The sequence below is a fragment of the Botryllus schlosseri genome, chromosome 11 (genome assembly GCF_051294905.1).
Source record: "Botryllus schlosseri isolate E-star chromosome 11, Bs_hap1, whole genome shotgun sequence".
NCBI lineage: Eukaryota > Metazoa > Chordata > Ascidiacea > Stolidobranchia > Styelidae > Botryllus > Botryllus schlosseri.
The window spans coordinates 12534997-12559471 of record NC_137246.1 but is presented as its reverse complement, the minus strand read 5'-3'; the positions used below and the strand labels follow the sequence as shown (position 1 = coordinate 12559471).

Here is a 24475-nt window from a genome sequence, read left to right as displayed (position 1 = left end):
ATTATATATTGTAAACCTGCTGGGATGTTTTGCTTCTACAATGAGAAAAGGCATATCTCAAGAAATAAGTGAAGGCACAGAACACCGCAACGGTGATCTAACGCGGTGTTAACTTCCCAGTAGCAAAGTTGATATGAGTATTTGTTGTCGATGGGCCATGGCGACTCCCCACTGGAATGCGGACGTATTGTATATGTAATCGAAATGCGGCTTTCGGCGGTATCGATGCATAATATGGTCAGAGATGTACAAGTTTCGAGTAAATGTTAAAAGGGTGTACCACGACGAAAGAGGTTGAAGACCACTGCAATATATGAACTGTAGTCCAATCGTCCTCGGCTTCGGCGGGGGAGATAGCGTAGTGGTAACGATAAGCGCCCACCAATCTGTCGGAGCCGGCTCGATTCCCGTCGGAGGTTTGTATGGGCTCCTTTTGCCCCTTCGCCATCCTTACGGCGACAAAAAAAGCCCAGAAAAAGACCCGACGAAAGAAAGCACTCACACGGAATGGAAAGAACTAGTAGAAAGGGCCGCGGCTTCAACAAGATCGACATCGAAAAGAACTGTGACATCGGGCACTCCAGGCCGAGGTGGATGTTAGATTAAAGGATCGCTACTGATGCGTGTCGTTCGACATCCTCCTATCTCTTCATGACATCGCATTGTGTCTTATCGCATTGTATATTGTGTGTGACTTGTTCAGATGAAAAATATAACCCAACGATCTAATATTATATTATATTTATAATAATTTGTGGATACAGAGGTGAATCTGCTACTTCGTGGTTTTATCGCATTTTTACGGTAAGATATTTGCACATTCAATCCTGTCTGATTTAACATTGCGACTCAAAGCTGACTCTAGTCATTTCAACTGTGATTTGTGCCAACATTGATTGAATTGGCGTACTATACGGTGTATAGACTAATAATGTCAATACATATGGCCTAATGACACGTAAATTTAGTCATCCATCACACAAAGATACATCTCGCGAGAAAAGCTATTTTCCATTCGTTTGGTGCAAGGGAAAAATAACTCGAATAATTTTCCGCACGCACTAGCACTGTTGAGAAAGACGGCGCAAGGAGCATGGCGGCAGTCAAAATGGAGACTCCATACGGAGGCAGAATCCAGATATTTCTGCCGCAATCAAAAAGTATGATGTACATCCATTTGAAAGACGCTGAGAAAATAAGGTATAGCCTACTAATTCATTTCTAACTTTCCGGTGCACCAATACTAAAGTGTATTTTATTCGTAAATAGAAAAAAGAAAAGATGGTCACAGTGCATGTATCTAAATTACATTTTACGATACTTGGCCAAGGAGGAGTGTGAGGACATTGATGTCGATAATTTATATATTCTTGCTCTGGACGGCGATGTAGACTTCCAACCACAAGCTCTTCTCTATTTGTTAAGCATTATGGAGAAAAACGAAAAGGTTGGGGCAGCTTGTGGAAGGATTCATCCGATTGGTATGTTTAGTAAATAAGTCTGTAATATTACCAAACTTCTTCGTGTATAAACTTTGTAAATCATTTGCATCATTGTATATTCAGGTTTGCGCATTTATGCTGCTATCTGGCACAACTATCCCTTTTGGTATTAATCCGATGTATAGCCTGTAGATTTTTTGGTACAAGGCTCCTCCTCGCCATTTCATCCGCGTCAGTGGTGTCTTACAAAACGCCTAGATGTGGGCCGTGCTAAAAAAGTCGGCAGTTACGGAAAATAAGAGGAATATCGGCCTGGTGTAAATGACCATAGTAGTCGACAAACACCATGAATACCACAAAAACACACGAAGTATAAGTTAAAAAAGAGTGGGAATGGTTGACTCAATTATTATTTGTAAACTGAATGATACAATATGAGAGCAATCAGTTTTATGCCATTTGTACACAATCAATTTGCAGTCCTGTTATTGGGCATTAGAAAATAGTGTTGAAGAGTGCCAAAGTTAAATTACCATTATCAGGAGATCGCCAGTGTTGGGATGACTCGAGTCACCTTTTTGGTATGACTTGACTTGACTCGAGTCACTGTGCTAAAATGACTTGACTTGACTTGACTCGTCGTATCAGAAATGTGGATTGACTCGTGGCTCGGAGCAAAATTCACGAGTCAATTTCAAGTCACAAGTAATCGGTATCGATCAAAATCATTGTATCTTGGATATGTTCAGATTGTTTGCGAAACGCTGGTGTAACCCGTGAGAGCGACCAATCATTTAATGATTGAGCGTTTTACTGAGCCTCCATTGTTCTCTCACCAAATAAATTGACCGCAAACGAAGTGATCGAAGCTTACAGCTTACGTTGTCGTAAACTAGTACAGTAAAGTGATTTCTGTTCTCTGTTTTTACCTCAACCAAACCTCTTGTTTTATTGAAGTTGAATTCGTACACCCTAGGGTGTACCAGAATTTTCAAAGGGTGTACCACTCGGATGGGGTGTACAGGGGTGTACCAGATCCGAATTACAATAAGCCGATGGCTAGCTATCACAAAGGCAGGTTTATTCGTCAGTACAGGTTGACGCACAGGTTAATGAGCAATATGGCAGTGCTCTTCAACCGTGTGTTTCGTACACCCCAGGGTGTACCATCATTTTTGAATTGTGTACCACTCGGATTGAGTGTACAGTACAGGGGTGTACCAGATCCACATTATGATGAACCGATGATACGATGACTATACCTATCACTATAGATAAGCCAGTTTACGCTTTAAAACAGATTGACTGGATGTGTAATATCGTAAAGCAAGCCAATGTTTCTCATCAGTTAACCTTGGTAATGGACTGATTAGTGATTACTTCCTTTTCGAGGGTTCCATACTATCACCGAGAATGTTATTACCGAGATGGACATTACCGAGAATGCTATTACCGAGAATGGGCATTACCGAGAACGGACATTACCGAGAATGGACATTACCGATAACGGACATTACCGAGAATGGGCATTACCGAGAATGGTCAATGCCAAGAATCTAGCTTAATATAACGGACGTTGACGAAAAATTTATACCCCGAGAATTGATACCGAATGCGGCAACGCCGTTATGCACACACTCGACCTGTTCATATGCATAACATTCCTGTATTGCATGTATTGCCTTCTCGGTAATGTCCATTCTCGGTATTGACCGGACACCCTTTTCGAGTAGAGCAGGGTGGAGTTAGCATGTTTTCAGGTTGTGATATCTGTCTTATGATTCTCGAGGAAACCACCGCTACAGCTCAGACATTTTGAATTGGTGCTTCCTGCGGCAAGCTTATGAATAGCGCAGAATACATGCTTGCGCAGCCAGGGGGTCGAGTTTGCGAACCACTGCGTTAGATGATGGTCCAGTAACCTCGAGCCCTGATTCGTATTTAGCATTTACTATACGTTGCAGCCTTGCTCAAATGTTCATCCTTATTTCGGCTAGGCCAGAGGTGCTCAGCCTTCGGACGAACGATCTCATTCAGCCGCAAACCCATAATTTTGCGACCTTCTACACATATTTAAATTAGCGTGTGTTGGCGGCAGTCATTATGCAACCAATTGTTGCTGGTTCGAGTCTCGGCTCAGCCATGATGCTATGTGTCGGGGGTTTATCTAGCTCTCTCGCCGCCGTCGTAGCGTCTTGAAAAGCCTAGCTATAAGAAGAGTGAGCCGAGCTCCAAAGACAGCAGCAGAGTCCTGAAAGTGGACGCACGTTAGGGAGAAAGAATGAACAGTGGGAGTGCGCGTGCAAGCGAAAGTCGTCCTCATTAACCAAAGCAAAGACACTAAACTTTAAGAAATGCACTGTCGTGGCGCGCAAATTCTAAACATGCGATTATCGTCACTGTCATTGATGAGAAATAGAAACAATAATAATAACTATACAAACAATCCTGGTGGGATGCCAAGAAATAACAACATGCAACTAAGTGATTAATAAAAACAGGAAGATGCATCATTAATATTGTGCCCAATATGTTCGAAGATACCCTCCATCAGCTCTACGGGTTAATCTGATCACGTGAGCTGAGAATGAATAAAATTTTGGCAATATTATGTGAAACTACCAAAATGTTCGATGCAATCCATTCAAGGGGCAAAATTTTCGCGCTGCGCGCGACTGCACACATAATTTTAGTATCTTTTCTTGACATTTATACTCGCGATTTTCGTACATAAATTATATATTGTAAGCCTGCTGGGGTGTTTTGCTTCTAGAATAAGAAAATTTACGCAAGGCATATCTCAAGAAATAAGTGAAGGCACATAACACCGCAAGTGAGCTCTCCGTGGTGTTTTGTTCCCAGTCGCAAATTTCAATTGAGTATTTGTCGTCCATGGGCCATGGCGTCTCCCCGCTGGAATCCGGACGTATTGAATATGTAATCAAAATGCGGCTTTCTGCGTTTTCGGTGCATTATATGGTCCGGGGTGTACGAGTTTCGAGAAAATGTTAAAAGGGTGTACCACGACGAAAAAGGTTGAAGAGCACTGGTTTAGACAGTCCTCAACCATTGGCGCAGGCTCGAATTGTATCATATCGATTTGTAAATGCGTAATGTATTGCATCTTATCGATTCGAATCTATTCTCTATCTTGGCTGGTGACTAATAAACTAAGGCTTAGCAGTTCTACGTATATGTGAGCGATACAGCGCCTTCTTGCGTGTATATTTAACTTTATATTAGTTCATCGGTTCAAAATCAATGACCACTTAATCTGTATTTCAGACGGCTAGCAAAATAAAATGACGTTATCATGTCTCATGCTTAGAAAATACAACTTGGGTTGAATTGTGACTTGACTCGTGACTTGACTTGACTTGACTCGACTTGACTTGAGTCACCTCCAGAAATCGAGTGACTTGACTTTACTCGAGTCCCATTTGAAAATCGATTGACTTGACTTGACTCGAGTCAAAAAGTGGAATGACTCGAAATTACTCGTGACTCGAAGGCAGCGACTCGATCCCAACACTGGAGATCGCCTCTTAATAATCGTGTAGACGCGGCAACAAAAATGCATATGAGGTATATGCTTTATTTCTTCTGGTCGAAAGCAAACGTCCAGGCATGGCAGGCGTAATGACATTTGCTGTTGTTGAATGCTTAGGGAGCGGACCGGTGGTATGGTTTCAACATTTTGAGTATGCAGTCGGGCATTGGCTGCAAAAGTCGACGGAGGACATACTGGGTTGCGTATTATGCAGTCCCGGATGCTTCAGTCTCTTTCGTGGGAGTGCTTTGAACGAAGTGAATGTCGCAGGAACATACATGCAGAGAGCTACTGAAGCTCGACACAAAGTTCAATGGGATCAAGGCAAGCTTCTCTTATATGTTAGGAGTAAATGAGGAAGAATACAATAATAACAATCAGCAACGACTCTATACTTTAGTACTCTATACTTAACAAAGGTATAAGGTATAAAGCGCAACTCTAACAATCGCTAAAAGGTGGTCGAAGTAGTTAGAAAAACTACGTACGTAGAAGTCGAAGTAGCGACGCAAAAATGTACTCAAGTACGAGTAGAAGTAGTACTTTAAAAAGCAACTTGAAACTACTTGAAGTAGAAGTAGAATCTACTGACTTCAAATATTCTCAAGTAAGTAAGCAGTTGTGAAAATGGTCGTAATTAGTTCGCATGGACTGTTAAAATCCTTTGAGTACTCGAACACCCTGCTTTAGAAAGTATCATGGCATGGTGCCTTTCCCCATTTTATAAGGCCCGTAGTTTAGTCGAAGCAGAATTTGAAAAAGTTGTATCAGATACGGTGTTTTACGTGATTCGTATACGGTATTAAAGAATATTGCGGGTCGTAAAAATGCCATCTAGTCATTCTAGTGCAGCTAGAATGTCAAATCCACGTATAAGTACAAATAAACTATCAATTTAATAATAGGTGAGGACCGATGGCTTTGTACATTGATGCTAAAAAAAGGATACAAAATAGAGTATTCCTCAACATCCGATTCTTACACTTTTGCTCCGGAGAATTTCAATGAATTCTACAAACAACGCAGGTAAATTGTATAAATCATCGGAGAAAATTAGCCTACCGCAATCCGAGCCTGACTGCACGTAAGGATGCGGAATACATATGTGAAGTAATATTGTGAGTTTGTGTTTTAGACGTTGGGGGCCTTCAACTATGGCGAATATACTGGATCTTCTTTTGGATGCACGTGTTGCTGTAAACGAGAATGAAAATATATCTTGGGGATATATAGCATATCAAGTAGGATATATTTTCAACAGCGAAGTGAAATAGCAATCACAATCAACGTTGTTCAAATGTAATCTGCTATGTATAATAGGCTTACCATATTTTGGAAATCAAAAAAGAGGACACTTTTTCAGAAATTTTCAACTTGCAAAACCGGAGTAAAATTCTCAAAAACCGGTTAATTTTTCCCACTTTGTGATCGGTTGACTAAAAAAAAAAGGTCATCACTTCTGCTCAGAGCTCAAAATAACGTTTTTACACCACATTGCCAGGTGGATGACCAGAAGAAAAAAAGGTCATCTTTTCGCTCAGAGCTAAAATCACCGTTTTTCACTCCGAAACACCCGCCGGAGCTTCACTTCTGTGCTAATATGCGGCATATCACTCGCAATTTGCTCTAAATCTGCCTAAATTTTCGAAAAAGAGAACAAACTCTCAAAAAAGAGGACAAAAGGGCGTCCTCCGAGGACACTTTCAAAAAAGTCAAAAAAGAGGACAAATCCTCTTAAAAGAGGACGTATGGTAAGCCTAATGTATAACATGAGTCGGAACATCAGAAGATCGGAAGTTATAGGCTTCCGTCGTTTATATTCTACCGGTTTCGAATCAAATTATCCCATAGACAATTTGAGCAGCCTTGATGAATCGATTTAATTTTCAATCTCTTCATGTCGTATGTCAGCGATCGAAGACACAACGCAAAGTATACGGGATTCTTAGAAATTACAACAGAAATGACACAGTTTCATGACTTGTGAAACTAGTGTGCGAACTAGGGTTTCATTTAAAACAAAAATAAATTTAAAACAAACAGTGTTAAAACAATGCCGTAGGTTGAAACATGTTTTTCATTATTTTTGTTTTTTGCTAATCGTCTATAGGTTCCTAGTACAATTTTTCTCGAAAGTACTCACACAAATATGGCATAATTATACAACATTGAAAAAAACTTTTAAAGGCATTTTTAAAACACTGTTTAAAACCTGCTTCAAATAAAGTGTTTCAAAACACCCTTTGTATTAAATGCAGCCTCGGGATGAACGCACTGCTAGCTGTGATATGGAGATAGCAGCGAAATATTACTGGAAACAGGTGTATTGTCGTATTAGAATTTATTTATCTACATTTTAATTGCCAAGTTGCCAGTATCTTACTGATACTAGCATCTATTTTATGGTTACCATATTTCGGAAATCTGAAAAGAGGACACTTTTTCAGAATTTTCAGACTTGCGAAACAGGAGGGTTATCCTGAGAAAATGGTGAATTATTTCCCACTTCGTAGTCGGTTGACAAAATATAAGGATCAACATTTCGGCTCAGCTCCCAAAATACCCGCCGCAGCGTTATTTTGATGCTGATTTACGGCATCTCAGTAGAATCTGGTCGTAGATCTGACCAAAATCTTTAAAAAAGAGGACAAAAGGGCGCCCTCCGAGGACGCTTTTAAAAAGTAAAAAAGGACAAATCCTCTCAAAAGGGGACGTATGGTAACCCTAATTTACCTGTTTATAGATGGTTTGTTGTGGTTTATGGAAAAATTACCAACTTGGAGTAGTAAGATCAATAAGGGTGAATTCGAACTATTTGCAAAACACTTTGAAGTTGAAGTTGCCAGTCTTAGCAAATTAATGAATGGTCGTTTGAAGTATAAATTAATGACCTTTTTTCCTAATCTGTTCCAATATTGAATTGGCACATCGCCACGGAATCCATTTTCTCCTGTAATGTAGATCAGTGGTTCTCAACCGCCGGTCCGCGCAGTAACCCAATGAATAGCTTGTGCTTGCGCATGAAGACTTCAGAATGAAGTCTGATGTTTCATTATCTGAAAATATTTGCTTTGGCTACTACAGTAGGCTTATGTCAAACAGTCATGTTATTGAGCGGTGTTATTTCTTCTATACATCCAGCGTATAATTCTAGTATAATGTGTTGTCGTAATTGAAGGCAATACAAGGCTACCAACATCACATCTAAACCCGCGGATTGCCAGATCGAGAGCAATTAACATAACCGCAGACGTCGAGGAGGGTTGGTGCGATGACATGCAAAATAAGGTCAAAAACATGCAAAATAAGGTCAGTCGCGACATGCAAAATAAGGTCAGTCACATGCAAAATAAGGTCAGTCACATGCAAAATAAGGTCAGTCGCGACATGCAAAATAAGGTCAGTCACATGCAAAATAAGGTCAGTCACATGCAAAATAAGGTCAGCCGCATGCAAAATAAGGTCAGTCGCAACATGCAAAATAAGGTCAGTCTTATGCAAAATAAGGTCAGTGGCATGCGAAATAGAGTCAGTCGCGACATGCAGATTGCAGAATAAGGTCAATGGCATAAGAAAAAAGTAGGATTTGAAGTAAATATTTGGATTTATACGCGGACTGTTAATTTTCTACATGCGACTCACGACTCACCCCGTAATCGTAATAATCGTCTGATTACATTTTGTTGAAACATCTTCAGATTTAGGATATAGATGGGGAATGTCAATCATGAAATTACTATAGGAAAGATAATTTGAATTTATTTTTCAATAATAAAAGCATTGGATTTGTAATTGAAGTGTGGATTTGGATTTATGCGCGGACTGATAATAATATTCTACATGCGACTGACTTCGTAATCAAGATAATCATGATTATCTTTTGATTTAAACATCTCAGGATTTAGGATATAGATAAGGAATTTCAATGTTGAAAGTAGGCTGCTATACAGGGAAGATATTTTGAACTTATTTTTCATAAGAAAAAAGTTGGATTTGTAATTGAAGTATAGATTTGGATTTATGCGCGGACTGACCTTATTTTGCATGTCGCGACTGGCCTTATTTTGCATGTCGCTACTGACCTTATTTTGCATGTTTTTGACCTTATTTTGCATGTCATCGCACCAACCCTGTAGCAGACGTCTGCAAGCAGTCATCAATCAAGCTGTCAAATCTATCGAGTAAAGACTCGAAACCGAGCAACGCTCGAAATCCTAACGGAATACCAAACGCTCTCTCGAATCGAGTTGGACTCGGCTTTTCCTTTCTTGATCGCAACTTGAGTTTGAGATAGAAACGTGTCTCCGAATATGACCATGGTTTTCTTTCAAATAGACTTTATTTTTTAAGATAAATCATGGGGCTATTTTAACTAAAATATTATTTTGCCGCAGTATGGGCTACGTAGAAAATCGGCTCAGTCGTACTATAAAATTCAAAACTTCAATCTACTTGTTATTTTCAAACTCTGTAGATATCAACAACATTATATTTCGTGGTATTATATTTATCATAGTTGGAGACTTTCACGGATATGATGTGCCAGTGGTCGGGAACCTATGGATCTCGAGCTATATATGGCTGTTTTGGGCATAAGATATGGCTATTTGCGAAATTTTATTTTTCTGCATAATATATCAATATTGTAGCAACTTGTTTTTAAATCTTCAGCACGACCAGTATAATTATCTTTGTGGCAGTATAAACATGTCTTTAGGAGGTTAGTACATTGACGTATTCAGGGTTAGGGGCTCGGACCTCCTTTTCAAATTCCTCAAATTTAGGTTGCTGTCGCGCCGGCGACCAATATCACTCCCGAATTCGATGTACCCACACGAAATCTTGGATTGCACGATTCGTTTACTGATCGAAGAGACTAGGAGACATGGCGGCGTGCCTGTATTACATTGTAGTTTTAAAATACACATTGTCATCTTGATCCACGGCGAGAAATAAACTGCCGTGGGAAGTGACATTCTCAATTATATATTCAAATTACAAACAACGTCATAGCTATCCACGTTCTTGATTGACGACGTAGCTTTGTAGTTGTTGTTAAAATGTGGGCGTGTGACGGAACGTTATTATGTTATCTCCGAAAACTTTGAGAATGGAGAAGTCAAGTCAGAATCAGTGCGATAATTACATTCGTTTAATATCATTTATTTTAAATTCAAATATATTTACGATGAATTGCGTTATCACAGGTAAGACATGGCATGACCGCGCTTTACCTCTCCTTTCAGGCTTAAATAAATAGGCATTTGCCTCCCCTGGCCCCACGTCACTGACGTATCACACATTACACTGGGTTTGTATACTGCTGTATAGTGACTTTGTTTGGCTCCACCTACTTATGTTATCATGGGTCGTCGCATTTAAGAATAGCATAAAGACGAGCCTACGATCTCGTATAGGGGACGAAACTCTCAAATCTTGTATAAAGCTTAAACTCAACACTTATCAATCAGACTACAAAGCCATCAGAAATACCATGCAACACAACAAAACGTATTAACTGTAAAAAAGTAGATTCATACTTTTACTGTTGCCCACGGCTGTTGGAAATCTAAATGGTAATTGTCTTAAGCTTCGAAAATTATCATATGCCTCTCAGTGCAATACAATTAAAAATATACAACTTGCAAAATATATATGTAACTCACGTTTCGCATACTCATTACGCAAATAATCATAATTAGTATTTACAGAGAAAATACGGTGCAAACGACGAATCACATTCTGCATAACGCAGAATATTCTGCGATAGATCTTTTTGTGGGTCTGGTGGAACCGCAGTAAACCTCCCCCCGTGACGCTTGTGACGAGCACTGTGGCATTACACCACAGCACTATGTGCCACAAGCGCCCATAATAGGGCCCCTTGTATCTTGTCTGAAGGCCTGGCGGCCGTATTCGTCCTGTGTAGTAGTAGTGTTTGGACAGTATTCAAGGTTGGGGCATTAGGGCTTCGCATCGCCCAGCGTCCAGAGAGGCGATGCTTGCCTTAATACAGCCAAATACTCCAAATCTACAGTAGATTTATCTAAAGTAAATTTATTTTTCTTGCTTCGCACAATATGTTCTCGCTCGATTTCTTGCTTTAATATTGCTACCCCTCCATGAATGAACGACTAAATGTACCATATTAAGTCTAATGATGATCGCGATTACGAGAGAAAGTGTCGTTCAACATGCGACATTGCTTTTGCGCTCGCTCGACGATGAAGCATAGGCATAGAATGATTGACGCATGTTGGCCGAAGCTTTCGATATCGATATGTCCAGGCGCCCAATAGTCCAGTTCTTGCAAACCGAGCCCAGCAATATAGGGCCTACAGCAGACTCGCAATATACTCAAGTAAAAATAATATCGACGTATAAACGTTGAAAGATTTTCGCCGCGCGATTGCTCGTCAATGAAATGTGGCCCTTTTGCCAAAAAGGTTGGCCACCCCCGGCCCAGAGGAAGATAAGCCATTTACAAGTCAAAAGAGATGAGAGACATGAGTATTTTAATTGGGCTTTCCAAGGACAAATTTAATAGCTTGATACTTCTTTTTCGTCTTGGTAAAATGACCAATTGATACAGGAGAAAATATGTTTCCTTTGTGCAAACGTACGATTTTTAGGCTTTACAAAATGCTTCTTTGCCTAACGAAGATCTCGCATCAGGTCATGGTAATATTGATGGAATTACTTGAAAAGACATGATCGTTCTTAATGGTCGATTATATATTTATATGTAGTATAAAAGTAGAAAAGTCAAAGATTTACTTACTACCAAGTGAAATTTTCAAACTTAAATACAGTGATCTTGGGCTTGGAGGTAGAGTTGGCCTATCTTCTTTTCTAGTGACAATCTGGCAAGTAATCAGCAACCTCGAAAACCCCAGGATCGACTCCTAGATGTTCTGCAAATCTTTTTGTTTTTCATTTTGTTGACCAGTGATTACGGTCGAGTCAATTATGAATATACTTCGGTCCATATTGTAGTACGTTGCTGAAGCCATATCATTCATTTTTTGCTACTCTGAACGCCGACAGTTGAATAATGATACAATATTAAATTGGTTTCATACTTCAGGGATTGCTGATGGCCGCATCTCTTCTCGGACCGTCAACGGTCGTTCTCCTAGTACAAGGAGCACTTCTTTCCGTATTCAACATTTCAGTGATATGGTCCTTGATAATAGCAATAACGCCAGTGATCTGTTTTACTGTGATATGCTACACGTGCTCGGAAGACTTCCAAATCAAGGTAGCAGGCATATTGACTTTGGTTTATGGGCTTTTGATGATGGCAGTTCTCGTTGGAGTCTTTGCGCAGCTAGCTGAATGTGAGTATGTAGGGGAACCAGCATTTTTCGTGACTAAGCACTAGAAAAATTTCTTCAGTTAAATGAATTTGATTTAAAATATTTTTATAACATCTAAAAATATAGGTATAATGTGTGCGAACTTATATATTACGATTTCCAACCTATTTTTAGTTCACCACTCTTATTGATGAGCCTCAGCTGCTGTACTGGCTGTACTAAATTTTTATCAGTCACCGAGGGTTTTCAGTGGAGCGATTTTTTCACTCAACAATGGGGTATTTTCACCTATATATAAAAATTTTGACATTTCCGACCTTAAAAAACTAAATTTTGACAAAATTGTGCCGTCGAGTAAGTAAATCAGGCGTTTTGACCCATAATGTTGGAATTGTACTACTTATCTTCATTCCTGGTTGAAACTGTATGTCCTTACGATGTAGTTTGTCCTAAAAAAACTTTTTGACTTGAGAACTGACAAATTTCCACATGAAAAAAAACTATATGTTACCAAATCGGGACCTATGAAGACTTCCAGTAGTCAATCACGCATTATGGTATAAATCATCAAAATTTGTTGTAGTACAACCAGGGCTATGGAGTCGGAGTTGAAATCGAAGTTTGGCTAACTTTTCGCCTAACGGAGTTGGAGTCTCTTTTTAGCACGCCTTGGAGTCGGAGTCGTGAAAACTATAGTGGCAGGAGTCGAAGTCGTGGGAAAAATACTGACTGGATTCAGATTCAGAGTTTGTGAAGACAGCTCTGACTCGGACTCCGACTGCAACTTCTTTAATATAAAAACAATTGCTTTCAAAGGTATCTTTAAATTACTAATAAAAGGATTTTTATGTACCATCAATCATTGTTTTTCGTAACGATATTGCTTGGGTCAAACAAATGAGTAAGAAAGACTGCGAGTCCTAGTCCTTGGATAGACTATATGCTATTTGACTACTTCCTAAATTTCATCTTTGACCAATGTTTATTGATGAAAGTGTGTGTATGTAATCAGTATATTGTGTAATGAGAAAATTAGTAAATTATATCTGGGTATTAGTTGCTGACTCATACAAAAGAGCTATACCTCGCTTGTTTTATTTACATCTTAATTATACAGGATTAGATATGTCATGTTTGAATGATTCATACATATTAGGGTATTGGAGAATCCGTGTTACAAAAACTTATAAAATATCAATAAAAGGAAGGATATTTAGACATGCATTCTTCCATGTTAATCGCATGGTGAATAATTGGAGCTGTACCACAATGAAGAAGTTTTGCGTGCCATCGTTAATCATATGTTTCAATCTGTTTAATGGTTATATGATAGTCATTCAACCGTCAATGAGGCATATAATTTTCGAAATAAATTGGTAATACTATGTTAAAGTCGGAGTTCTCTTGAGAAAAGAGTTGGAGTTGGAGCCGGAGTCGGAGTCGGAGTCGGTACGTTTAAAGAATGAGGAGTCGGAGTTGGAGTCGGTATATTGAAAATGTATGGGGTCGGATTCTGAGTTGGAGTCGGTGGCAAAATGTACTGAATCCACAGCGCTGACTACAACGAAAGATACTTTCCTACGTTCTCGGGTATAAAGTGTCTGTCCTTACTAAGAGCGTTCAACAACAACAGTTGTTGGCTGGCAACACTGAAGTTGTGCGTACACTGCTGATGACACACCGTGTTTCCTGATTCTGACAATGTTGTCTAATCACAAATTTCCATCATGCGCTTCTTGATATAGGAACCAATGCGTAAGCAGTCTTGCTTCAGTTAGGATGTGGCCGTACGTTGATCATAACACCAGGTCAACGTTTTTGTTTCATTTGACCATGTATGATTCGCACTAAGCATACAATGGACCGTCTACAACGGCAGACCTGATAAAGTAGGCTACACGATGGGAAATGTCAAATGGTAAACTCACCCACAGTGCAAACATCCACTCTACAAACGTAATGCAGGATGCAAAAAAATTTGACTTTGTAAACAATTTTGACAGTTTTTTGACCTAACGCTACAATTTCGACAAAATTTAAACTTTTTTGCAATGTCAAAAATTCGTCCTATAGTTATCTTATTTCTTCAAATAGATCTGAAAAAAATTTTGCAGCGTTCCTGAATCCTACTTCGCTATTCTTGTTCTCCATGATCGCGCTGTACGCATTTACCGGACTCATCCACCCTACCGAATGGACTTGCCTAATTCATGGGTTCATGTATTACATTTGTGTTCCTTCCGCCTTCATCTTTCTGCCGATATATAGCTACTGCAATTTGGATAACGTATCATGGGGCACGAGAGAAGATAAGTCGTCGCAGAGCAATAGCGATGAGGTTAGCAGACAGTGTTTTGTCCGTACCATTGGTTTTTAACCTTTTTCTCATGCTGCACTATACTTTCAAATCACCAATCAATTCTGACACCACCTTCTAGAATTGCTCAAATAACAAAATCAATGTAATTTCATTTTGATTGTATAGTAACTGATCACATTTAGTAACGCAAATGCATGCAGTACAGTATTACATTCACTGTTACTGAGTGGTTCTTTTCTTGTTGCTTATAACTCAAAATGAGATGAAATCTCAGTATAGTGGTGCTGTGCTTTGGATGGTGCGGACCCGTGAAAGGTTCTGGTTCGTGTGAAAATGTTCATGCATTGTTGAAGCAACCTATCGATTAGGAATGGTGTAAATGCGAGCATGAACGGTGTGTAAAACTCAGAAATTTGGAGGTTTTGTACGCAAACGAACCTTCGAAGGTTCTGCACTGTGTACCGTTTTCATTTGTCATTATACCCTCATTATTTACTTTGCCAGAAATGCTTGCTCAAAATACTCATCTTTCCGTTTGTGAATATTTAGTGACTCTCTGTTGTGAGCTTTGCCGCAATCTCACAACAGCAAGAACAAAATACACCCCATGTCCGTGGTCAGCGTATTGTTGATAATTAATCAACCAATATATTATGTACATGAACGAAGTTGCATGATGTAAAGAATGCATCGTTGTCTGATGTAAATCTGGCAGTCGCATGGGATCAATCGGGATTTGATATGGTCATTGTATTATAAAAACTTAATCCGTCTGATTGGGGTTTTTCTACAGAATGACTTGTTTTTAAGGTAAGATCTGTCCCAAGTATAGAAATCGGTTTCACTCCGATTAATATCAATGTAGCAATAGTCTAACCACGCTTTAAAAATACGTATCCCGTCCGCTAAGGCGTAAGATCATATTCGCTTGCAAGTCCTGGTCAAATATGTTGGCAAAGAGACGGAAAATATTGATTTTATGCAATTAATATTGTATTTTGTTCCTGTGGACGCTTGGTGATACTTGAAAAGTCAGCCTGTACTTCAGCATTGTTACATAATATGGCCGAGTCGTTAATATATAACTTACGGAAATTTAGGGTGGGTGGGAACGGGGCCTACGATACTACGTATCGTAGGCCCCGGTGGGAATTATACCAACACCACGCCTGGTGACATCATTGGTTCCGTTAGCGTCCGCATTCACACGAACCACCACCATTCACGGGTTGGCACCATCCCTCATATTGATGCAAGGAAGCACTTTTCTTGAGGGTTCATTGAAGGAATGGAAAATTTACCAAGTTTCCATACTTCACACGTTGAATCTACAGCTGAAGGTATTCTTTTCATGCAGACAGCTTCAGTAGAAAGCTGCAGTACACTCGATGATCAACAGATCATTTCGTTGCAGCTTCATATCGTTATTTAAAAACATGTACAATCTGTTCTATGTGACTGTGAAGCTTTTTACTGTATAGCCTACATCTATTATTCTATACATTTGTGTGTACATATCTCGTTTCTTTTCAAACCTCATTCTGTGACCAACTTTTCACTATATGTCTGTATGCATAGGCGCCGAGTTACGAGGTGGCGGGGTGGCGCGGCCACCCCATGACACAATTATGGGGTGGCGGCCACCCCATGCAAAATGCTTAAATGCCCTCCGTCTGCGCTGTCAATTAGCGAGTCCGTGATACCGCGTAAATGCTAACTATTTAGCATTAATCAAAACGCGCGTGAATAATTGGATACTCAGCTTCGTCGGCGACGACGAACTAGTGCTTAAAACGCCCCAATAAAGTGTAATCCGTGATTAGTAATCAACTAATCACTAATCTAATCATACAATCGAAGCGACCTCGTTGACGGCGTCGATTTCGACACGCTTGCGCTGAGAAACAACAGCTCCTCTCTTGACCAGACGAACGTATTCACGTTCTACTTCTCTCAATTAAATTGTATTCGCGCGCGTATTCGTTTACAAACTAATTCTTGAGTTAGTTTCGTGATAGTCTTTTCAATTGGAGCGAGGAATAGGAAAGTGTGTTTGTGTAATGTGTATGCCTGCGAATAGAAAGACATTCCTGCGCAAAGTGTGCATATTCATTACTCTAACAAGGCATTGCTGACTTTTGTCGGAAAATGCAGCAACGCAGCTCAACCGTCGTTATAATGAGCAAACAATTGTCGCGATATCAGACTCGGAACCTCATTGTGCTGTACGCAAGTTGAGGAATAACTGATTAGGAGCGCTTTCTCGTTTGCTAACAACTGTAGGCTACTAATTCTTGTCGGATTTATACATTCGTATATTCTTGATGTCACTTGTCAGCCTTTAATTTGTTATTAATACTGCGCTTTGTGCAGTGCATGAGTGCACGGCGTTGAATTACGTTGTCAAATATTGATGCATCAAGAGATTATCTGTGACGGAAATTCTAAATTTAATCGATTAGTTGGAGCGGGAACCTTCTACGTTCCAATAGACTTCATTGCTGGACGGACTCTATCGGGCACAACCATATCGCGGAACAAATTTCAAACCATTGGGATTTGTACTCGCATTAATAAGGTTGCGGCATACGCCCATATTGCTCTTGCTGCAATAACACCTTGATAATTAAAATCGCACCATTTCACGATTTAATTCGACTGGCTGATCGGGACCTACGTAGGCCGTAGGCTCCCGGCTGATATTAACCAGCGCGTTGTCGTTATTAAATTTAAATTTAAAACTAGAAATCCCGTCCTTTTGAAATGTCAATTCACAACTCGTAATATCGATGCTGAGTCCTGCAAATTAGCGGAAATCATTTGTATGCGAATGTGTCGTCGATATCTCATGTGCACTATCGGCGGTGGTTTGATTTGGCGCGTCTGCATGCAGTAACAATCTCTGAGTGTAATATTGTTTGTGTTTAGGTATCTTTTTGATTAAAACTTGTACACGCGTCTGAACAAATCTTGCTCGTTGCCATTGCCGAATCCGGGCATTTAGGTGTGACTAGCGCACCCTGTTATTGTAATTTTTGCGGGTTTGCGGCATGTCTGCAATTTCGGTATCATCGCAACCTTGCCGGCCGATTTTAAAGTCCGATAAAATTGATCACTACTATGTTTTTCGCACAGCGTACTGATGCTGATTTTAGCAAACTACCGATCGTTATGAGATGTAAAAATTCGACCTCATCGCTAGAAACTTAGATTTCATCGCGTGCTCTGAGAAACACCATCTCCTATCGCGATCTGATGACCAAATATACGGTCACCTTCCACAAATTAAAGTGCAATATTTGCATCGATGAGGGCCCCAAGCCGCGTTGAAAATATTTTGTGAACCATTTTTGTGATAAATATTCTCGGAGCGCAAAGTTGATCGGCAACCAATTGTCGCGATGCGAGCTACTCAATACTAAGTAAAACCCATTGTGTTGGAGGTAAGGAATAATTACTGATTGACCGCACGCGTTTGTAATCATATTTCTTGTCTGTCTTTCGTGTTCCAGAATTGTTGTGCCCTGTCACTGCTCAGTGCTCAGTCCAGAGTTGAATGCCGAGTGCTCGGCAATCAATAACCTAATTTCGCAATGATCTCAGCGGGAGATTGCGTTGCCTGCACAGACGAATCTCGCTAATTGATTGCGACCGCGTTAACACTGATTATACGAGTTGTTGAATGCAACTATATATTAGCATCAGAATGGTCATTTCAAAAGGACTGGGTTTTGCGTTTCAAAAGGAGGGGGTTTCGACACCCCACTGGCTACGCGCCTGCCGCCACCCCATGCAAAAATAAAAGTCGGCGCCTATGTGTATTATTGTGTATGCATCTGAATTTTTTTTTCGTTATTGCCGTATGATGAGTGAATTTTGTGTCTCTATTATTCATTTGAAATGCCAACTTACTTCGTTAACTGCAAAATTTACAACGAATAGACAGATATTAATTCATCGCACTGAAAAAAGGACTGTTCCTAGAAATATATTGTCAAAACAATTATATAGCTTACGAGGTTACGACCCTGCGTGAGCAGCGTAATTCAATACACATAATCAGATTACATGTTTCTAGGACCAAAGTGACGAAACCCAACGATATAGCTGTGGTTGGGGAAACATCTGTCGATGCCAGCTATGTATTAAACCAAGAGGGTCGCAACAAACAGAAAAAGGTAGTTCTCCGCAGAATGAAGCTCAGCAAGCACAGATTGCTGATTGGAACGCAAGAACTCGAAGCAACAAAATCGAAGATTTGCGAAGAAGGATCGGAGATGAAATAGGACTCCTTACTAGTGAGTATATATAGGCCTACACATTAGGGATGGTGTGAACGTGAGGTTCATGTTCGCGTTCTGTGTGTGAAACTCGGGAATTTAGAGGTTCACGTTCAAAAAAGAACCTTGGTAGGTTCTGAACTGTGAACCGTATACATATATTACAATTTTTCACTTCATTATAACATCTTTGGTTGAAATTTATTGCATTTCAACTGCGCGCCACTATATGCATGGCGATGGTAGCATAAAAAAATCAATAATAAACGAGCATGCACCTTGACTATCTCAAAAATTTTACTTGCTTTGTTGCAAAAGTTTGCTCGAAATATCCAGCTTTTCGTTTTACGTTGAGCTTGACCCGCAATCACACAACATCCAGAGCGAAAAACACCACAAGTAGTCATCGAATAATGCTTATTCCACCGATTAACGAGATTGATATCGTTGTCTGATATAAAAAAAATCTAGCAGGCGTACGGAGTCAATCTCGACTTAATATTTTCACTTTATCTTAAAATCCAAGTCCGTGCGATTGGGGTGTTGACTCGTGCTGTATAACTTGTTAATGGGATCATTCGGTAGCAAGTACAGAAACCCGTTTTACACTCTGCTCAATATCAACGTAGCAAAACCCAGATGCCGAATACATTGTCCAGTCTGGCCTAGACTGTTTGTTTGTTTGTTTGATTTGGGGTATCCATGGAGTGTGTCGACTCATGATCATTTACACCAGGCCGATATTCTTCTTATTTTCCGTAACTCCTGACTTATAGCACGGCCCATCTCTAGGCTTAGACTGTTAAGTCGTAAGCTTATATCCCGTTGTAAATCCTCGTCGAAATTGTTGGCATAGCGACGAAAGATATTGATTTTACGGCATTAATATATATTTTGATTGCTCTAGTTCAGTGGTCGCCAACTCAAAACGTGTTGCGGGCAACTTTTCAAAATTTGTAGAGACCACGGGCCGCATGACTTCAATGTCGAGATAAAATAGGAAACGCATAGTTTAACAGCCACGTTTTTATAACTGTACTTCAGTACAACGTTGTAATCGCTGACATGAGCGACAGGCATGGTTACCGCAAAAGAAATGATATTTCATTGAAGAAATATAAATCGCCCACAACAAAAAAAATCATGATTTCATTTTATTTTGAACTATGAGCTGCGCACGATATCTTGCAACACTTTCCAGCTACCAAAGCAGATGTGGGCAACCTTTTTGCTAATCACGGTTGCATTTCGATTACTTATGCTGGCTATACGTCCGCAACTAGTGTATGATTACCATATTTCTGTGACACAAATTCCGGACACTCTTTAGCGCCCACTAGAGGATTTCAAAATAAGTTATGACGTCACACTAGCAAAGCTTTGCTCATAGACCAGAGGTGGGCACGATCCGGTTCAGAAGTATGTATGTGGCTGTGTGTTGTGTAACCGGGACCGAAACCACATTTTTCAGCCCCTTCCCACCCAAATAAACAATGATTTTGAGCCCACCATAGGGTAATCGGAGCAGGTTCTGGTAAAGTGGGGAGGTTGCTATATGAATATGGTTTCTATATGCATCTGGTCGTCAAATTTTTTGAATTATGTCTATAATATTGGTTGTTCCATATATTACTATATAGTTACTAAAGTTACTAGTATTTAAATAGCTGGTTCGTGGTATCCGCCCACATGACCAAAGTTAGCGGTAGAGCTAGTGGAGGATGATGAGTTCGAGAATACAGGGAGCGTAATTGTACATGGTTAAGTCATGTTCCTGTCCCACCGATAACATTGTTTATCAGCCTTATGCCGGTGCGCACCACGGAGCGTTATAAACACCCCACAACCAGTGGTTTTTAATCTTTTATGGTCACGACTCCATCTCCCATTTTAAAATGTTCCGCGGCCCGGATCAAAATTTGACGAGCTGATTACTAAAAGAATTCAGCACCGTTGCCCAGACTTACTCACGGGCTATTTTGGCAGCTGATTACGTCCAACATATTCGCAAACCCCAGAATAAAATCAAACGACCGCCAAGTTTGGAACCACTCTATATCATTGAATAAGGAACTTGAACGGCCTTAACGATCTCTAGGAATATACTGTTCTCCTATAATTGCGATTACAATTAGGCTTATTCCAGTTAATGAAGGCTGTTTTTGCTTATATTTTATTGCACCTTTTGCGAAGGAGTAGTCCCCATATTAAAATCAATGAGTGTGATCGTAAATCGCGCGCAGCGCGAAGAAACATATCATGCATCAGCATAAATATTCCCAAAAATAATGCTTTAATGTTAATTTACGAAAAAATTATGAGCCTACGTCAAGTCTTCAAAATTCCGGACATTTGGCATATTTTAGAAATTCCTCCCGGACGCTAGTTTAAACAGTCAAATTGCGGACATGTCCGGGAAATTCCGGACGTATGGCAGCGCTAAACTAGTGCATAGTCGTAATGAATTCACTGGAGGTCAAGTACTCACGTTAAACTGTCCATGTCCATTGCCGATGAACTCCGGACTAATCTATTTACTGATATCGGCTTACTATGCGAACCCAAATAGTTAGTATAGTTATGTTATGAATATGCACAGGTATTCGTTGTCCAGTCGCGCCAGGCGCGAATATATTTTCATATTCTTGTGTGAATTTCGTCAATAATACAAGTATATTTTCACATAGTACTATCAAATATTTATCCTTTGTCAGCCTATATGTGATTAAATTCGCCGGTAAAGCTGATGCATGGGGTGTCTCCGAAAATTTAGGGACGTTATTAATGTTGTGCTGCATCTTTGGGTGGTTGAATTGTTATTAGTCCCCTTTGTTGCAAGCTGGTATTTCTTGACATCCCTTTAGGATCGGCAATATAGTGGAAAGATATTGGATTCACCCAACCGTAGGCCTAACAGAAACACATTTCCTTGGTGATGAGGAGAACACGATTACAAATTGGTATTTCGTTATGGGGCGCATCAACTTTCTCTGCTGTTTGCATCTGTACTGTGGGGCTCAGATTACAAAGGCACTGCTAGATTAAGAAGAAAACCTCAAGAATACCTCAAACCTCTCATTAATTAAGGAGTCAATTCGTTAATTCAATTTACATATTGACGGCCGCCAACTCATCCTAATCGAAATAAGTGTCGACGACCGCATAATTGTCGTTTTACTGCTCCAGATTGGCCACCCCTGGGCTTAAGAATCGATACCGGGGTTATCTAGACATGGTTCAGTCTTTTGGGGAGCCCGAAGCCGTTTTCCAAGCGTTTCGGTCTTGGCAGTGGTGGGTCATTGTATACGTCAAGGCAATATGCCCATTGATTTCGGCAAATTCCTCCTCCATGGAATGATATTACCATCACCGAAGCCACAGCTAGTAAGGAATAATGATATTGGGCACGGAAGAATAGCTTATTTCGAACAACTATAACAACATTATGTTTCAACTGAAATAAATTTTAGCATTTCAAAATGCTTTACTAAGCGTTCTTCCGAAATTACAAAATCAAGTCGCGGGCCGCAAAATAATACCTCGCCGGGCCGCGTGTTGGTGACTCCTGCTCTAGTTGATACATTTGAAGACGTTTATAACGTCAATATATACTTCACTATATTGTGGCTTTATGTGGCCCGAGTCGTCGCTAGTTATCATGTATGTAGGGTTGGAATTAGCAATATGACGTCACGTGACGTCATGAGGTTCACATCATCCCTAATACACATATATATGTACTAGGGATGGTGTGAACCTCTGAAAGGTTCAGGTTCGTGTGAACGCGAACCTTTTTGAAAGGTTCTGTGTGAACACGAACGTGAACCTCGTGACGTCACGTGACGTCATATTGCTAATTCCAACCCTTTCTTTCAATGAAGTGATAGCCTAATATGCCCTATATTAATGTACACGATACCTAGCGAAGATTCGGCCCACATAATGCCACAATGCTGAAGTACATATCGGCGTTTTAAACGTCGCTAAATGTATCAACCGCGGTAATCAAAGGTATAATAATTGCATAAAATCAGTACATTCCGTCGCTTTGCCAATAATTTCGACAAGGACTTACCAAGGAATATAAGCTTAAGCCTTAACGGTCTTAGCCAGACCGGACAATGTGTTCGTAGTCTGAGTATTGCTACATTGATATTGAGCAGAGTGTACAACGGGTTTCTATACTCGCTACCGATACCACAAACAACAAGTTATGCAGCAGTAGCACGCACCTTAATCGCACGGATTTGGTTTTAATGATACAGTAAAGATATGAAATCAAGATTGACCCAGTACGACCGTTCGATTTTTTACATCAGAAGACGATATCAATGTCATTGATTGGTTGACTAAGCATCATTCGCTGACTACGTATATCGATTGCGGGTTAGGCTCACAGCTGAGAATCACTAAATATTCACAAACGGAAAGCTGGATATTCCGGGAAAATTTTTGCAACAAAGCAAGTAAAACTTTTAAGGTTGTCGAGGTGCATGGTGCATGCTCGTTTAGTGTTGAGTTTTTATGCTGCCAGCACCATGCATGGAGTGGCCCGCAGTTGAAATGCAATAAATTTGAGCCAAAGATCTTATAATGGAGTGAAAATTACAATTTACCAAAAGGTTCACAGTGCAGAACCTACCAAGGTTCTGTTGTGAACGCGAACCTCTAAATTTCCGAGGTTCACACACAGAACGCGAACGTGAACCTCACGTTCACACCATCCCTAATATGTACCCTTGTACATGTTCCTGTTTTCTGATGTATTTTGTGTCATTATTCCAGACAGAGTTGAAAGTGATTCTCGCGGAAACGTAAGTATAATCTATTTTAATATCCGAAAGCTATTGCCCGATAAATATAAACGATTTCATTTGTTACTTTTGAAGTTGGTTTTCCTAGACCCGAGCAATTCTACCAAGCAATATTTTGAAGTGCGAATATTCTCTGGCATAACTGCATTAAAGCGGTTAAAAACCTTTCAGTTTAGCCAAATTATATTAGAATTAGAATTATGCCTTCACACTTTCTTTCCAACTGAATTATAATTAGAACTGCTGATCTTGGAAATGATATGCCACAAATATTACGGTCAGATAATTCAAATCTGACTTTATTGTCAAAAGCATGAGGATGACGAATCTTTGTACATCAAGCTTCGCTAGTTTCGCACTATACAGCTCTCCTGAGAAGAATTTCACGAAAACCAGAAATTATGAAATATAATTAAACATAGATCATACAAGCATTTCACAAATTTACGATTCGATTATCGGCATTTTGCTCAAATCAGTCTGATCACCATATAAAGTCATTTATTAAATATTTTCATCGAATCACCATGATATTTCGGTATAATGAAATGACATACGAAACGACTTGAATTAGTCTTATAATCAGACGCCCAACTTGGCTTAGAGCAGGGGTCGACAACTCGGAACTGGTCGCGAGCCACTTTTCAAATTTTGTAAAGGCCACGGACCGCAAGAATGCAATATTGAGACAAAATAGGCCACACAATTGAGCACCCACGTTTTAGAAACTTAACGTCAGTACAACGCTGT

The 24475-nt window shown here is 39.9% G+C and overlaps 1 protein-coding gene across 1 annotated transcript in view; it reads left to right on the top strand.

Moving 5' to 3' along the window:
• Positions 1-24475, top strand: part of LOC145450801 (uncharacterized) — a 57522-nt gene that overhangs the window by 23840 nt on the left and 9207 nt on the right. Inside the window, exons 16-24 of the mRNA XM_080329307.1 lie at positions 1066-1200; positions 1270-1481; positions 5110-5316; positions 5898-6018; positions 6128-6233; positions 12080-12332; positions 14426-14649; positions 18710-18929; positions 23697-23725. Of these exons, the coding sequence (XP_080185433.1) occupies positions 1066-1200; positions 1270-1481; positions 5110-5316; positions 5898-6018; positions 6128-6233; positions 12080-12332; positions 14426-14649; positions 18710-18929; positions 23697-23725 (1507 nt within the window). The remainder of the gene's footprint in view (positions 1-1065; positions 1201-1269; positions 1482-5109; positions 5317-5897; positions 6019-6127; positions 6234-12079; positions 12333-14425; positions 14650-18709; positions 18930-23696; positions 23726-24475) is intronic.